This window comes from Tubulanus polymorphus, chromosome 6 (assembly GCF_964204645.1).
Source record: "Tubulanus polymorphus chromosome 6, tnTubPoly1.2, whole genome shotgun sequence".
Classification (NCBI taxonomy): Eukaryota; Metazoa; Nemertea; class Palaeonemertea; order Tubulaniformes; family Tubulanidae; genus Tubulanus; species Tubulanus polymorphus.
Genome location: NC_134030.1, coordinates 3,699,361 through 3,716,304, shown reverse-complemented (window position 1 = coordinate 3,716,304; position 16,944 = coordinate 3,699,361). Strand labels below are relative to the sequence as shown.

The window sequence follows — 16,944 nt, the reverse complement described above, 5'->3', positions numbered from 1 at the left end:
TTCTAGTTGTGAATGGAATATTCGAGTTCTAATTAAATGTATCTTTTTAATCTCTGGTACGATATCTTTGCAAAATGTAGTAGTAATAACTATTCACCATCTAAACGGTTTTTCATATGTATATCATTATCGATAAAGGCTTAGATTTAAGACCATTCTATTCCCAAAACCGATCTAACAACATACGAACCGTTTTAAGTTTAAAAGGTATCATATTCACATTCGTATATTCACATAAAAACTCTGTTAAGCATCGTTTTATGAATTCTTCGGCGTATTACAGATACAGGCAATTTTCGTCACATTTCGTCTCATCTCAAATAACCGACATAACCACACGGGTAATGGACCACTAATATCGATCGCCAGAGTCTCATATGCGTCGCATCACTTCTCTCCCGATATAGGAAGGAGTTGCTCTCATCACGAGCTGCAGTATTGTTCCACAGGGTGAGAGTGAGAATGAATGAGAGAACTGCATCATCTTGTTACAGCTGCATCTTGCTGCATAATCTTGGTTTTGTGTGCTTACAGATGGTTTAGATACTGTGTGATCAGAGATGCATGTAATTAATATGGATTGTCGAGGCTGATGCTGACATATTATATAATACTCGTCTGTTCACCAAGTATAGACGGGGGTCAGTAAATCTAGCCTCTGTATTGGTTTGTAAAATGATGGCTTCCTACAACCGTTGTATATTCGTCGTGTTTCTGTGTCTTGTCGGGCTTATAATGGCTCTGTTTGGTTTGGTGACTGTGATGCAGTGTTCGGATTTTGCTGTTTCTGATTCGGTATGTTTACAATGGATAAAGCTAAAGATCATCGTTAAGGACAAAAGACCGCCACCGAGGCCCAAATCACACCGAATACCTAACGGACAAGCTGCCGTAGGTGCTTTGAGAACAAAAAATAAGGAGCGGTTCGTTGTGCCTAATATAATGCATTATACGTGGTATCATCCTACTAAATTACGCTGGAGGTTTCATCATCTAATAAGCATTCTCAGCGCACAGCGTTTCATCAAACCAGATCGAATCTATTTTTGGTACGAGAAATTGCCACGTGGATCGTTGTGGCGCCAGACGCTGGCCAAAGTGCCCAATATCAAAATGATGTACAGACCGGCGCCGCGGAAAATATTCGGACACGTTGTGCGAGTTCCCGAACACAAAACTGACATCGTCAGATTAGAGGCGGTTATGAAATACGGAGGCATCTACACCGATTTAGACGTGGTGATCTTAAAATCTTTCGATCCGCTGAGAAAATACAATACGACAATGGGACTGGAATCGTCGTACGGACTTTGCAACGGAATTATCATCTCGAGGCCGAACGCAACATTTTTGAAAATCTGGCACGCCAAATACGCAACTTTCAACGACGCTGAATGGGGAACGCATTCCGTAATTCTGCCGGCCATTTTAGCCAGGAAATATCCGCATTTAATTCACGTCGAAGAGAAGAGTTTACACCGACCAAACTGGATGGAACGCGATTGGATTTATAAACCCGGTAAAATATATCCGTATCTAGAAAATAACTACGCGGTGCACACGTGGTTCCGTTTCTACGAGAAAGACCACACGGCAGAAGACATCAAAAAGTTGAATACGACGTTGGGGATGCTCTACAGAAACGCATATTACGGCACCATGGATTTTATAGAAAATTAGTGTGATGGATAGTGTATGTTGCTGCTTTTATATTTACAAATACGCTCACGCTAATTTTCGCCTTAATCGCCCGCATTCCGAAACATAATCTGGCATAATAATACCCTTTCGAATACTACATTCCCGATTTCGTGTAGGATATGGCTTCAGTTTAAATACATGTAGCATTTCGTACTTCGCGCCTGAGTCTTCGTTTCTTGTTCCTCACGTGTCGTTTGTTTATGCGCTACACATCAAATTCTACCTTTTCTTCACAATTTATACCAGTTTAATTTCCAAGTTTCAGGATTCTCCAAAGCTCGCATACATACGAACATTACCAATAGAAGTTAACGTAATTGCATAGACCTGTAAACATATATTCACATTGCCCTTGTCACCCAGAAAGTGCATCTTTTGAAAATGGGTGATAATGATTTAACGTAGCTTGTGGTATATATGACACGGTCTATATTTAGATGACCTCACCCTCGATCAAAATCTTGGAGATATATACTTTACTCTGATATAAACCTGTTAAAGACACACTTTATTTCACCAACGAAATACGAAATAATACAGAATAGACGTCTGCCAACAGACGACTCGAATAGAATGACACATTGTGCTACGAATTCTTCATTTCTCACGTCTTCTCTTGAACCGCGGATCTAACCTCCTCACGAGAATATTCTTTTCCATTCCTTTCATTCCTGAAAACAGATTTAGTAAACTTGCACGCGTTATAATGGCACATTATTCAAAAGTAAACCGAATTCCTCTTACGATCGCCAGCTTAAAATCGTAACGTCGATTTACCTCGGGGTATATCCACACTGGCGGTAGTCGAAACATTCGATGTGTGGTGATTCTAGAAGACTCTGTTTAGGATTCACTAGGAAATAGCACCAACAGGAAACAGTACGATGACTATCATCGTCCAGTAGTATAACTGGTATTTGTTTTCTGGTATAGTGTATTGGATAGTCTTCTAAAATATCCAGATGAGCAAAAGCTTCGTCGTCGATGTCGTAAACTTCACCCACCACATTCTACAAACCACAAAGCAATAAGAAATCTTCGTACTTTAAATCGAATATTACAAAAATTCATACACGAACGAATGCGGTACCTTTCCTGTACCGGGGCAGTCAATTATATAAGGAATGTTGTACGGACCAGCTACGACCATTGGCCTTGGTTCTGATAGCCGAGCAGCGCCTACGAACTGGTAACTGCCGCCTTTGGAGAACCAATAGTGGTTAGGTTGAGATTGCTTCAACGTTCCATACACGAAGATACGATGTTTCTCAGCTGAAATGATCAATATAAAAGCATACATACATATGTTTGAGTACTGTGTATATGTATTTTCCGCACCAGCTTGATAAGGCTTACATAATTATTGGCTTGTCTATCCTATACTTCAATCAACGCAATCCGGTATCCGGAATTGAGAGTTTTCTCCAGTCATTCATTTTGAAAACATGCATTACTCAAATCAGCAATGGCAGTTTATGGAACTGCTCGTAATCATAAATGCAAAATCGTTTGTATATGAAAAATATAGAATATCCGCTCATACTCACCGCTGTCGACCAGTGACATTATTATCAACAGTAGTGCTGTCGCTAGCTTGTATTAAATCGAAGTGTGTCACAGTACAGTCGTTTGTTCGAAGTAATCCGCTTTTCTGAAAAACGCCCTCTACAGTTGTATCTAAAAAACAAGTTGCTTTTCTACTCGCATCCAAATTTACATCGTAACATTTCCCTCATTTTCAGCTAGGCGCCCACCTCTATGAGCTGTCCATGTCTCGATATGCGTCCGAAAAGCCTAGTAAAAATATGAAGGTTTAGCAACATATTTGCTAGGCAGCTGGAATTCCAAGATCCATTCCAGTTGGCGTTCCAAGATTCTGAAGCGTTCAAACATCCCATGACGTTCCGTTTAGTATCGAACTTACTTCTTGATTTGTAAAAATTGAAAGTGATTAAACTGACGAAAGACAACGCTCATATCTTTCTTAGACATTTATTCCTGAAATCATAATGTATACGGAAAGTACTTCAATATACGGGAACAACACGAGTCAAATAACGCCGCATTCTTCATTCGTCATACATCTTGAACTGCTGAAACTCCTGCTGCCAAATCACATTCTCCTTTATCCCTGTTAATAAATTCACCAAACAACTCGTAATTATTAGTTATCACACATTCGATTTCTTTTGAAAGGAAGCCCATCGACTTGACCGTCGAGGAGTAAGTAATACCCGCAGTAGCGTGAATTCCACTTACATGGGGGTGTACCCGCACTGGGCGTGGTTGAAACATTCAATGTGCGGTAATTCTAGAAGACTTTGTTTAGGATTCGCCAGAAAATAGCACCAGCAGTTTACAGTACGATGAATATCATCGTTCAGTAATGTAACTGGTATTTGTTTTCTGGTATAGTGTATTGGATAGTCTTCTAAAATATCCAAATGAGCAAAAGCTTCGTCGTCGATGTCGTAAACTTCACCCACTACATTCTACAAACAACAAAGCATTGAAATAATCATTCAAGTTTAGAAAACATATCTAATACAGATCAAGGCGAACGAACGGTACGGTACCTTTCCTGTACCGGGACAGTCAATTATATAAGGAATGTTGTACGGACCAGCTACGACCATTGGCCTTGGTTCTGATAGCTTAGCAGCACCTACGAACTGGTAACTGCCGCCTTTGGAGAACCAATGATGGTTAGGTTGAGATTTCTTCAACGTTCCATACACGAAAACAAGGTGTTTCCCAACTGAAATTAGTCAAAATATATTGTCTTAGGTCGTCTTGAGAGACTACGTAAGTGCGCTTGAGAGACAGTATGAGCTGAATTATTGATACATTCAGACTAGTAGTGTAATGATTTTTTTTTTCACTGTACACACAGTTTATGCTTACCTTTTTTGTCCGCCGACATTAGTCGTTTTATCTATCTATGCTGTACTGAACAAATTTGGCCTGAAATAATGTCACGTTACTAGTACACAACCAGATACAGCTTGACAGCTGACGGCACAGTGACCTATTTTTGTGACGGCAAGCAGGCTATCGACATCTTTTAGATTAAAAAAAAATAACACGTGAAAAATCGAAACTTGGGATTGATTTCTAACCACGGAGAATCGGCGTTTGGCTAAATAACAATTGGCCGGGTAAAAAATGCCGTTAGCCAGCGATTACTGAACGATTTTTTCTCATGTAGAAAAATCCCACAATAATAACAAGAAAATCACGTTGAGTCCGAAAATGTTTCCTTTAGCACACAGGGGCCCGACATAATAAGTTTTTGACCCCAAATAGGTACTATTAGGATTCTCCCTGGTACTGCGGGCCAGTCGATGTAGGCCGTCCTTTTGACCGAACGACTCCGATTTCAAAACAATACATAGTATAATTAAAATTCGATGCGAGAAAGGAGATTCTCGTCGATATTATGAATAATCGGTGCCTCTCCCAGTTAGTGGAGCCTTGTCTGCCCTTGCTGATTTCAAATATAATCAAATATTGAATGAATTACACCGAGTGCCCCGTATCATCCATATTAAAAAAAACCGATTATTGTATGATTTTTTTGGAAAAATAAAGATGATTGATAAACTTGAGGCGTTTCGCGTATGCGGCACGGCGGTAAGGTACTGTCTATTTCAACTTTTGACTTCTGAGAGCAGCATTTCAGGCCGGGTGGCCTAGCTCAATCATTTTGTCTTTTTTGTGGTAGATACCTGATAGAAGTCTTCAGAAAGGACTGGCAGTTGAACTTAACTTTGGTTTTTTAATCCATTCTAGCCGATGATAATTCGCCCTGAGAGGCGAATTTAGCTTCTGCAGATAACGACCTGCCCTGAGAAGCGAATTTATTCGGTGCAGATATCGACCGCTCTGAGGCGAATTTAATCTTCTGCAGTTATCGACCTAAAATTATTAAAATACCATTGCAAAACAATGGGAAATAAATAATCAGCTCCTCGATATGTGAAATTTTATCGCGATTTACACGACAAGCCTGTTTCACCCAGTCGTTTACGGAGTGGCCGTTCCGGGCCGCGGCAGGTCTGTCGACACTAGCTCCGGTAAATTGGCATTCAAAGCCTGTTCCGTTAAGTTTGAAAACCCGATGAATGGCGGTATTACAGCAGATGGCGAATGGATCGTCGTTGACCATTAACCTTTTTTATGGATTGTGGATTATTGAAGTGACTTTTCCTTATTTTTGATTACCTGGGTAAAAATTAGACACATTATTAAGGTTAGTAACTACTGTCCATGCCAGTAAATTAATTATGATGATTTTTTGGAATTTCCTGATATAAGGCTTCCTATCTTGAAGATAATGACGTCATTGGGATTCCCCCGTTCGCCATTTCACTTGAGTCAGTTATTTACCTGAATTTTCGCGTGAAATTTAAGTAAATTATAAACATCGATGTGAAGACATAACACATATAGATAACAAGATATCAATCGTGAGTATGAATTGAGATATGTTCTAAGTGATTCTTTGGAACAGCTACGAATCTGTAGAAGGTCGAACTGACACTTGGGTAGAAGAAACGTCAGTCAGATTCAGAAAGAGCAGAGGAAGGGCAAAACAACAAAATCAATAAAGGCCTAAGTCGTCAGCCAAAACTATTTCTAAATCACTGGGGCAATAATAGATATTGAATTTGAAATAGCCTTCCCACAAAAACTGATATTGATGAGGAGTAACCAGGTAACCTACTACAAGCAGCATTGAGTACAACAGACGCAAGGCATTGGTGGGTCAGGGCGCAGGGGTACATTTTGTCAGTAAATGAATGATGGTCGACTAGATTTAATGGAAACCAGTCAAGCTATCAATGACCTCAGATTATCCCTATGGCCTCTGATCATCCCTCCCAGTCCCCATTATCCCTGTATGATAACTATTTTACTAGTAGAGAGATATCAGGGTGGTCACTGGACCCATACATTGTCAAGTCCCTCTGCTTAAAGGAGACCACCTAAATCATAAATATAAATAACTGGAGAGTAGGGAGTCTGTTTGTTGCACTTTGAGGGCTTTAGGCTTTGCTGGTTGGACAAATTATAAACCTGTGTGGAGTGAAAAGTTTTCATAAAAGATGGATTAGCGCCTTAATACTGAATGAAGTGGATAGTGTAATTATTGTCACTGCTGGCTAAATAACGATGTTGTTTCTTTCTTACCTTTTCAGTCCAAAATGTCGCTCAGATGTCGTCTATAATTCCTTCATTGTTTTCATCGAAAAGACAAGCGTCATGTGACGAAGTGCAGGCCGGTTCGCATCATGCCCTCAACACCGCTTACAACGATCTTAAAAACCGTTTCCGCGAGTGCGAGAAAAAGAACCGCGCGTTGAGCCGTAAAATATTAGACATTCAACAACAGGGAATAAACACTTCACCACCGGATGTAAACATGGCTATGTGCGGTAGCGGGACGCAGAACGGAGACCTGAATCTAGACGCTTCTCCGTCGCAGACTAATCTAACCGTCGGCGGAGTGTCCAATATTTGCCAGTCGCTCGAATCACAGAATTTCCAGTTACAACAATCGAATCGCGAGCTCAGCGAAAAAGTCATCGATCTTCAAGAACGATGTCAAAACATCGAACGGGCGAACGAAGAGTTATCCGTCGAGAATATCCGATTTAAAGAGGAGATAAAAAGCCTCGGTAGTTCGGTACGTATCCGCGAGAATGAACATGTCGAAAAAAACCACAAACTCGAACTGGAAAATGATTCCTATCTGAAGAAGATCGTCAGTCTCGAGAAGAAACTTCAATTCGCTGAGAAACAGTTACAAGAATATCGCGTTAAAACCGTCAGGAATGACGGCCACGAGAATATACCGCAGAGTAGTGCTGAATCAATGGCTAATACTGATAACGGTAAGAGTTTTATTCATAGACAGTCTTAGCGAAATACAGCTCCCCATTGGTCAACCCTAGAATCAAATTCTAAGCCCGCTACCGTAGAACTATGTCCTTACAGGTACCGTATCTCAAGTTAAACTGCCCTACAGTTGTATTGGATGGAGTTTAACTGCGTTGTGGTATTTAAACAAGAGTTAGACTGTTTAGACCTACAGATAATGCTCAGATATGATGTTATTCTAATTACAGATGTCGACGTCTCTTTATTGCAATCAATGTGCACGAAGGTGTTTGAATCGCGGGCGCAAGTGAAAGAATTTTCGGAACTCATCGGCAATCAACAGACTATAATTCACCAGCTGATCAAACGCGAGGAAGACAGATCAAACGTGCTGTCGAGTCAAAAAGGAAGAGGTGGGTAGAGTCAGTGTGGAAGAGGTGGATAGGGTGTGGAAGAGGTGGATAGGGTGTGGAAGAGGTGGGTAGGGTGTGGAAGAGGTGGCTAGGGTGTGGCTGAGGTGGGTAGGGTGTGGAAGAGGTGGGTAGAGTCAGTGTGGAAGAGGTGGATAGGGTGTGGAAGAGGTGGCTAGGGTGTGGCTGAGGTGGGTAGGGTGTGGAAGAGGTGGGTAGGGTGTAGAAGTGGTGGGTAGGGTGAATCTTGAGTGCTGTCTGACAATTCTGTGCATATTTCCACGGCTCCCGTTGGAACTATGAAAATGATGTTTTCACAGAGTCCCTACAACTCCTCTATTCCTGAAAAACTCCTTATAAAACAGAAAATACCTTTAAAAGGTGCTTGAAACTCCTTTAATTTGAGCAAAATGCCTAAAACTCCTTTAAAACTCTTGCAATTTTGAGAAATGGGCAATTCGAAATTTTTGTCTAGTTTGTAGTTGTACAGTAAGGATAAAAATTTGGTTATGAATTAGTGGTTTAGATGAGATAAACAGTACCGATTTAGGTGGAGTCTACAGTAATTAGGATATGAAAGTGATGCAGACGCTTCCTCAAAATTTGAAATGTTCTTCTTTAAAACTCCTTGAAGACTCCTTATATCCAAGAATGACTGATCTCTCAGGATCCTGTTTCAAATTCTGGTATAAAATTCTGCTAATGGTGGTTGCTGTTCATAAAGTATGTTGGTACACTATTCAACCCCCTATGACAATGTACACAATTCTAAGCTTTATTTACATCAGGAAAAATGGTAGATATTTTACCCCTTTCCCTTCATTTGCAACAAATGTGACTTTCACTTAGACCTGATTCCTCATCCGTACATTGTCTTATAATCGTCATAATTTGCTTTGCAGTTTCGATTTCTGCCACGTCACGAAGTTCTAGTCAACAATCGTTCGGCGCGCGTCCGAAAACGCCGAAATCTCAGCAAACGAGAGTGTGGCCTCGAAACACGGTGACCACCGCTGCCATGCAGTGCGCCGAGGATATGATGAAGGAGGAGTTAGGTTTGAAGAGACCGTACCAGCACGGCGTCGCGGAAAATTTCAAACCATCGCCGGCTCATAGTTCCCTATCGGCTAACTCACGAACTAAAAATGATTTGTACAACCAAAACGCGACCGACCAAATCGATCTGTTATCGTCGCCGATCGATACGGAAATGCAAGATAATCACCGCGCGTTGATGAACGACAATTTGAGTAATTATAAACGATTGGATGTTAGCGGCGGCGCAGACCGGTTACAGAGCTGGCTCGGTCAGCTACCGGCTGCCAGGAATGATTCATTAGAACACCTGCACGATGAAAGCCCCGATGAGGATTACCTCGCCGATCTAGAGAATATCGATACTGCTGAGGATTTCGACTTCGATGAAAACGTTGTTAAAGGAGCGTCGAGCCGGGATAATATATTGCCTCCTGGCGGCAGCGGCGCGATGACCGGCAGCGCTTCTTTAACGGCGCTCTCACGTTTCAGCGATAGTTCACCACGATTCGGCGCTAGTTCGAATCGATCAGCCGGTAATCGAGCGAGCGCGCCGGCGTCGTCCGGTAATTACCCCGTCGAGAACGTCGACCCGAGTTTAGAACTGGAGAATCGATATCGACCGAACAGTTCCTATCAGTTACCGCGACCTTTGAATATCGAACGAAACGACGGCTGCGCGGAGACGATGCCGAAGAGTTACGACAACATGACGCAGAACGTGAATCTATTAATGAGCCACGAGACGGAGAATACCGACGCGTCGTCCGGCTCGCGGTTTGCGCCGAATTTATTTTTGAACAACGACCCGTTAATCGGTCACAAGACGATCCCGAATAAAAACATCTACCGCGACGAAGTCGATAAAATGAGCAACAACAGCTCGAGTAACGTGAAAACGGCGGCAGCCGCGCCGGTCGATTCGTGTCGTATGTGTCCGATTTGTCGAATGGATTTCGCGAACACGCTCATCACGATGGAAGAGATTCAGCAGCACGTGCTCGAATGTTGCGAGACGCCCGACGAATTGGAAGGCGAAATAATTCCGGGCCACGTAATCAGCGAGGACGATCGCGTTTGTCCGGTTTGCTCGGAACAGTATCCCGACTCGATCCCGCAGGCCGATTATGAATCGCACGTAAACAGTCATTTCGATGAGGATGACCACGCGACGGAACCAGTAGTCGATTCTTTTGGTACATTGAATATGCATGAGTAAAAAAATGCAGTTCACAATAGTTTGAGGCAGGTTTTGGATTGGTTTCTACCGATTCCGAAATTCTCTTTTGGCGCATTTGTGTCGACCAGAATACACTACCTATTCCTTAAAAGCATGATCAGTAAACCGTGAAAAGGTAGAGAGTTTGTAATCTTGAATTCCTATTTCAAAACTGAAATAAGTTCAATCAAAACCTGTCTAAGAGGCTCTTCTCAGGAGCGATGTGAAAACCAATCATCTGATATGCTGTTTGAATAAACTAAGAATTGGAACTGAAGTTATTGGTTAAAAATGAAGTTGACCCATAATTCTTAAGTAAGTGAACAGAAGTCTACAGTAGAAACTCTGATAGCAGTTCTACAGTACCTGATACTTATTTCCTGATAATTTGTACTTGGATATAGTTTGAAAAACCTGAGCACTGGATGCTAACCGACTGTTTATGAATGAAACCAGGCTTTGTGCCTCAATACTCAGAGCGTTTAGAACTAAAATAACTTGTGGCTTACAGAGGAGTTGTTGTTATTGAGTGTTATCATTACATTGAGAATGTAGATACTGATCATTCTATGGAAATGAGTATTGTTTTTACAAGATATTCAAACTCAAAATCTTGATGAATAATTCAGGGGAGATCTCGTATGATCTTAATGGCATCATCAGACAAAACAATAACCCATAATCAGAAGTAAGCACTCTCTGATGACTGCTTTTATAATGACCAGTTACTTCTTTTATTGTTAATGAACTAAATCAGATTTGAAAAGCTTTGTAACAACTAGATTCTAATTGCATTTGTAGTGAAACTATTCAACTCTCTTAAAACATGTGCGATGATTATTTTGTGAGTTATGAAACTAATCAATTGTTTTTCGTGTAGCAAATTGTTGCTTAAACATTTGAGGCCTAGTTGAGTAAAGTTGCAATGTTGTGATATATCGATGTTATCATCTTGTTCTTCAAAATCCACTACATTTTCTAAACCATGTAGGACCCAGGGTTTCACATGTCTGGGTTTAATTTTACCTGTGTCTTAAGATATTGATAAGTCTATTCTTTTTGTCACAGTGCATTTAAGGGTTTGATTTTTGCACCGCAAGGCTTTGATTTATTACATATAGCTACTGCTTTTCGTCAGAACTGGACCAAACACTATTGTTAAAAGTATATAGATTATTGACAGTGCAAGCTCTATCAACAAACCAAGAGACAAAGCATTTTTTCGGATTTTGCTTTGGTTATTGCAAATTCTATTTAAAGCGATGTTTTTCACATATTGGACCAAAATCGCTTCTTTTTCATCGATTGTGGACCATACTTCATAATCTAGATACAACAAGTTCGAATAATCTCCAACTTCGACATCAAGTTGGTTTATCGTGCATGATTCAAAGAGGGATTCTCCTGTACCTATATATGCCCAGGATTATCTCAAATAAGACACAATATGCTTTGCTTTGCTACTCTTAAAATCTGCTTTGCTTTTCTCCTGAAATTTTCATTAATTTGCTGCTCCTTAAATTTATTCTTTCATGAATGTATTTCAAACAATTACTAGTAGTGTAACACAGCTTGTCTGTATGTACATTCATGTACGTCTTATTACGCAAGTTTTCGAAATGTACATGTATATATTTTGTCGTAAAATGTCCATTTAATGGATGCAAATATACAACTATTGACACTAAAAAACCATGTAATGCGTATGCATTAACAAGTGATTTATCGGTGTAACTATATTTTATGCTCAAAATTGCCTTGATTCTTGTATATACATGTAGTATTAATACAATAACTGTTATAACCTCTCCATATATTACAAAGTATTTACTGCCTTCAAGGTTCAAAAACGCATCCACATCTCATGAGATATCTAAGCGCGTGATAGTTTATGACTAATCAGATGTTTGGGGAGTAACGATCTTTCTGTTTTAATGAACTATTCAGTGTGTTTGCTCGGATATATTCACTCGGGTTAGTGCCATTTTTTCCCAATTGATGTAGATTGGTTGCTTGTATTTGTATATGAAGTTGTGAATTCATTGCATCCAAGATTTTGGATTGATCTGGTGGAGGTAAATCAGGAAGATAGCGCGCTCATGATAAAATGTGGTTTCAACATCCTACTTCTCATGAGATATGATGTCATCTCTGCGTATGCCTGATAACAAATCACATGATAAGCATCATCATAAACCAATCGGGAATAGTGTTACAGTTCTTCAATTATTATTTAGCCAGCTGATTGGACCAACAGTACCCGGTAAATTTTGCGAATTTCTGGCATGCCGCCATTTGGTTGCTGTGCGGATGGATGGAATTTCAAGAGATATTATTCACGTTATATTATTATATTATAGTAGTTTAGCTTCACTTATGTCATAAGGTGCTAAGATCATACGTCTTTCTGTAGCATCAACACCTCATCGTGCTGCCAATATAAACGCTAGCATTTGAAGCAAAGAAATATTTAATGATAAAATATTTTCATAATGTGTGTCATCGCTTGAATCTGAATGTATTTAATACATAGGTTATATATATAGGTATTCATGTATATATGATAAGCCATTCTTGTCTTGTAAGATTAATGTAGTGTGGTTTAGAATTGCTCATGCGAGGACAAGGATCCACGAGCATCAGCTTTATGTAGTTTTAATAGTCTAATACCGGAATATAAAATCCCAGATTGATATTGAAAAAATAAAGTCCAAAATGTGTTATTGAGTTAATAGTTTATTCAACGTTTCAACGCCGATTTAACTATTTACTCATATTTCAGACTTGGTTTTTTTTTCAATATTAGGCCAAAAAAAATTGATACCTTGTTTCTCCGCTCTGCGAGCTTAAATGTTGACCCGGCCGGCCGCCTATCTACCCCATACATTACTTTTTTTTAAATCGTGATCAATTTCACCATAACAGACCCGACCGCTATGGAAATGAACTGTTTATGAATTTTATCATATTTTACAAAAATTACCTGCCCACTGCGGAGAAACGAGGTATCATTTTTGTTTAGCCTTAGTGTGGAATTTTATCTATATTATTATCACAGTGCCAACTGTGTTATTCATTAATAATCTTATGTCTACGTTTTTTTTTTTTTTTTGTAAAATGCTCCAACATGCCTTGAAGCAAAGATCCTCGTTAACCTGAGGTAAACCATGGACGTAAAAACTGATTCGTACGTTCATGGGTTGAAACATTTGTGAGTACATTCTTTGACATAATAATGGTCATAATTGTTTGGCTTAATTTCGTATTTCTGTTATGTGAAAATATTCAAATAACTATCATTGAGGTTTAAAACGAGTTAATGATTATAGTATAAGACAACGCCAAAAGTCGAGTGTTTTTATTTCAAATTGTAATTTATATTCTTTGAGACAAATTGTATAAAGCTAATGCTGCTGTATCATATTTATATACATATTATATTATTAAACGTAAAGTGAAATGGAATATGTTTGTGTTTACGGTTAGTCTTCATTTTGATTTGAGGTATATTTTGTTTCAATCTGCTGTCTTTTGGTCGATAATCTAAAAACGATCGTCCTCACAAACGCCGGGTAAGATTCAAGAATAGGGGACTAGTGGTTAGGATTAGGGTTAGGATTAAGGTTAGGGTTAGGTTTAGTTCCCTAATCATCATTAATTACTATATACATTACTATCATTATATATCATCATTATCAATTACTAATATTATTACTTAATTGATTACTATCACTACATATATTGCTATAGTCCCCTATTCTTGAATCGCACCCCCAACAACACCAACACGAATATTTATTACGCACTCCAACCATTTCCAAAATAAGCCGTTAAGTGCTGCCCCACTATATTTCATAGGCGGTGAACGTGTGAACTAACTCGATAGCTTAAGGCCTTTTTATGAACACTCGATTAGTATATTCGAGTATGCAAAACGTTTTTATGAGCATGGGTTATGTCATAATCCGTCATTTTTATGAACATTGGTTATCATAATCGATTAGCATACTCAGCATACTCGCTCGGCGAGCAAGTATGCCGATTATCTAATCCAACCGATATGGTGTTCTCGGTAGAAGTCGCTGCTGAGTAGGCCATAATTGAATAATTTCTACCTGGCGTTTTTATCAGCCAACATACCCGGTTATGCTAATTGACACTAATCGGCTATCTAAATAGCTAATCTATTTCGATTTTGCTGGTTCATAAAAAGGCCTCTAATACTTCTACTCTGGCATGCGAGTAATACGTTAGTTCACATATTTACCGTCAACGATGTGTAGAGGGGCAGCACCTATCGGTCAAAATTTCACACGGAACGCATGCGCGTAGTAAAATTAACTTCAATGTACATATCAATCGACCCTCAGACATGTTTTATGTTCACACAAATTCTCCCTCTCCCATCTCTCACATCCCTTCAGCACTTCCGTACTTCATCCATCAAAACACTATCAATTGCCAGGATGATGGGCACGGCAGGCAAACGGTTAAAACGGCGTAATCTTTTTTCGATCTGCCGAAAGACGCCCAGGATTGAAAGTTTCGGCCGCCATCAGGTGGAATTCTGGTCGGATATTTCGTGTTGGTAATCTTCGTTTTATAGTACATGGCCAAACTTTCTGTGGCTTTTACTTTGTCAATTAACATCTCAAAATTGTGTTGCTTATTTGTCTACGAAGTGTGAATGATTTAGCACCACTCATAACTCCTGACTTCCCATGTGTCAAAGAGGTTACTTCCGTCCAGTGAAGACACTGTAGTCTAGCAGAAAAGTTTTTAAATTTCTACCCCAGGTCTATAGAACGCTTTACAAGACCCGAAATGCAATCTTTAAAATCTAATCTGAAAACTTACCTTTTTTAGGTTAATAGTTAATACAAATATTTGTTTTTTTTAAATAAAAGAACAAATATTGACCACTTTTCTTTTCAACTTGTACCTTTTTTTACTCCTATCGTTTTATCATATGCTTAAATAGGTAGCGGGTTGACTTCCATGGGGCCCCATCTGGCCGGGCACCATCATTAAACCGGATAGTTTTGATATCAGATATTGACGCCGATAAACGTGGACCTATTTTTATCAATTCATTTAGAAGAACCGGCTAAAAATTGCTTTAAATTCCGAGATATTAGTAATTAAAGTTTCGAAGTGGGCCACCGCCGGATCATGCGGGTACCAGTCAAACGAAAACCCTTACTTTCCAGGAGTCAAGTGTCGCTTCCACCAGCGGGGAACGGCTTAGCTTAGTGAATTTGAATCCCTTGACGGGGTCCCAATCCGCTACCTCATGTTTCACAGAAATCCTGCTTACTTAGGCCTACATGTATTAATGGTGTATTTTTATGTATTGTTTAATGTGTATTTTAAAATGTGATTAGTATTTTAAGTTATGCGCTAAATAAGAATTATATAATTTCGACCAGCTGTTTTCCGGCATTCAAGAGTTCAAAAGTTCATAAGTGATTTTCCGCAGCGGACGATTTCAGTACAGATACATACACCACGACTCGCGAACAGCGTAAGGTATGTACGTATTGAGTGTCACGTCTTGTCGTTTGTTTAAGTGATTGCTGCTTTATTAGAGGGCAGTTGATAACGATTGGTGAACATTGCGTTACTTCGAAAATCGGGGAAATAAACGATAAGAATAGGATTGTGAATTTTTATAGCGCCTTCGTGTAAATATTACGTAGAACCAAAAATTCACAAGTCTTATTAATTTTTGGTAGAACTGACATGTATTATCAAAAGTGATGAACAAAAGTGGTAATCATAAATATATTATCAGTCTAATGCTGCCCTTTGAACGCTGGGAGCAGAGTCAATATCGCTGAGATTTTGGGGGCAAACGAATGGGCGCAAATGTTCCAAATGGCTTCAGGCGATGATCTGTTACTTTAAGATCTAACTGAAAGAAGGTTCTGTGACAGGAGCAAAGCGATTATGATGATGATAGTAAGAACAGATAAAATCACTGGTGCGGAACTGACGGAAAACACTAATCATTTACAGGGTGGTCCAATAAAAATGCAACCTCATCATACTTCTACTTATCAGAATCCTTCAATATTCATATGGGTGGATAGAAAATTTATATAGAAGCAATATAACCCCAAAAGCTTTTGATTTGGTCGCGTAGTTTTCTATCCAGAGCCATTGTAGTGAACCGTGAAGTCAAGAGGTGTTTGTCTTGGATGAATTACTCAAGACTGTCCAGGATTGAAATCATTTTATAATAGAGTGATTCATGCAGACCCAACAGATTAGTGAACAAAGCTTTTTACTTGAGTCATTTGTACACTCGCTGGGTAGACAAAAGTTGGAAATGCCCAGTACTACCCCCATCGAACAGAGAACATTCATGATCGTCACAACCGACCGGAGAACATGCATTGATACTGTTCATGTACAAGGACATTGGGAAATGGATTTTTTCCGTTAGGTTTTTAATAAAGTTTTGTTTGGTGCTTGCTGGATCAGCAACCGAAAAGCTAAATCGTGCCATACTTGTACGATGTTCAGTTTGAAAATAAAGTGTATGATTATTATAATCAGTTACGATTACCTGTTAGTTAACTGTACGTGATAATCCTCCTTAAGTAGAAATCAGTTATGGTTGATTCAATGACTGGTTCACAACAATGGCCCTGTAATCGAAATAACTTGGCCGAATCTAGAGTTATCGGTGAC

General features: G+C 39.5%; 4 protein-coding genes across 6 annotated transcripts; 2 read left to right on the top strand and 2 right to left on the bottom strand.

The window, feature by feature from the left end:
- The first annotated feature begins 678 nt into the window (after positions 1-678).
- Positions 679-1,780, top strand: LOC141907196 (uncharacterized). Its single transcript, XM_074796773.1, has one exon. The coding sequence runs from the start codon at positions 679-681 to the stop codon at positions 1,678-1,680; it is 1,002 nt and encodes a 333-aa protein (XP_074652874.1). The 3' UTR covers positions 1,681-1,780.
- Positions 1,781-2,209: 429 nt separating this feature from the next.
- LOC141907332 (putative gamma-glutamylcyclotransferase CG2811) lies at positions 2,210-3,330 on the bottom strand. The gene is made up of 4 exons (XM_074796941.1): positions 3,249-3,330; positions 2,792-2,973; positions 2,479-2,711; positions 2,210-2,372 (listed from the first exon to the last, which is right to left on the bottom strand). The coding sequence occupies exons 1-4, from the start codon at positions 3,265-3,267 to the stop codon at positions 2,306-2,308; spliced, it is 501 nt and encodes a 166-aa protein (XP_074653042.1). The 5' UTR covers positions 3,268-3,330; the 3' UTR covers positions 2,210-2,305.
- A 349-nt stretch (positions 3,331-3,679) lies between these two features.
- LOC141906730 (putative gamma-glutamylcyclotransferase CG2811) lies at positions 3,680-16,885 on the bottom strand. Of its 3 annotated transcripts, none has more exons than XM_074796035.1 (6): positions 16,820-16,885; positions 5,430-5,619; positions 4,606-4,762; positions 4,278-4,459; positions 3,961-4,193; positions 3,680-3,832 (listed from the first exon to the last, which is right to left on the bottom strand). In XM_074796035.1, exons 3-6 carry the CDS (start codon positions 4,622-4,624, stop codon positions 3,778-3,780), a joined length of 489 nt encoding a protein of 162 aa, XP_074652136.1. In that variant the 5' UTR covers positions 4,625-4,762; positions 5,430-5,619; positions 16,820-16,885; the 3' UTR covers positions 3,680-3,777. The 3 variants fall into 3 exon arrangements, with proteins under 3 accessions (XP_074652136.1, XP_074652138.1, XP_074652137.1); XM_074796037.1 differs by having other exon boundaries at positions 4,606-4,665; XM_074796036.1 differs by lacking the exon at positions 5,430-5,619 and having other exon boundaries at positions 16,820-16,856.
- LOC141906728 (uncharacterized) lies at positions 5,942-13,706 on the top strand. The gene is made up of 4 exons (XM_074796033.1): positions 5,942-6,170; positions 6,903-7,598; positions 7,833-7,997; positions 8,897-13,706. Exons 2-4 carry the CDS (start codon positions 6,920-6,922, stop codon positions 10,246-10,248), a joined length of 2,196 nt encoding a protein of 731 aa, XP_074652134.1. The 5' UTR covers positions 5,942-6,170; positions 6,903-6,919; the 3' UTR covers positions 10,249-13,706.
- Positions 16,886-16,944: the final 59 nt, after the last annotated feature.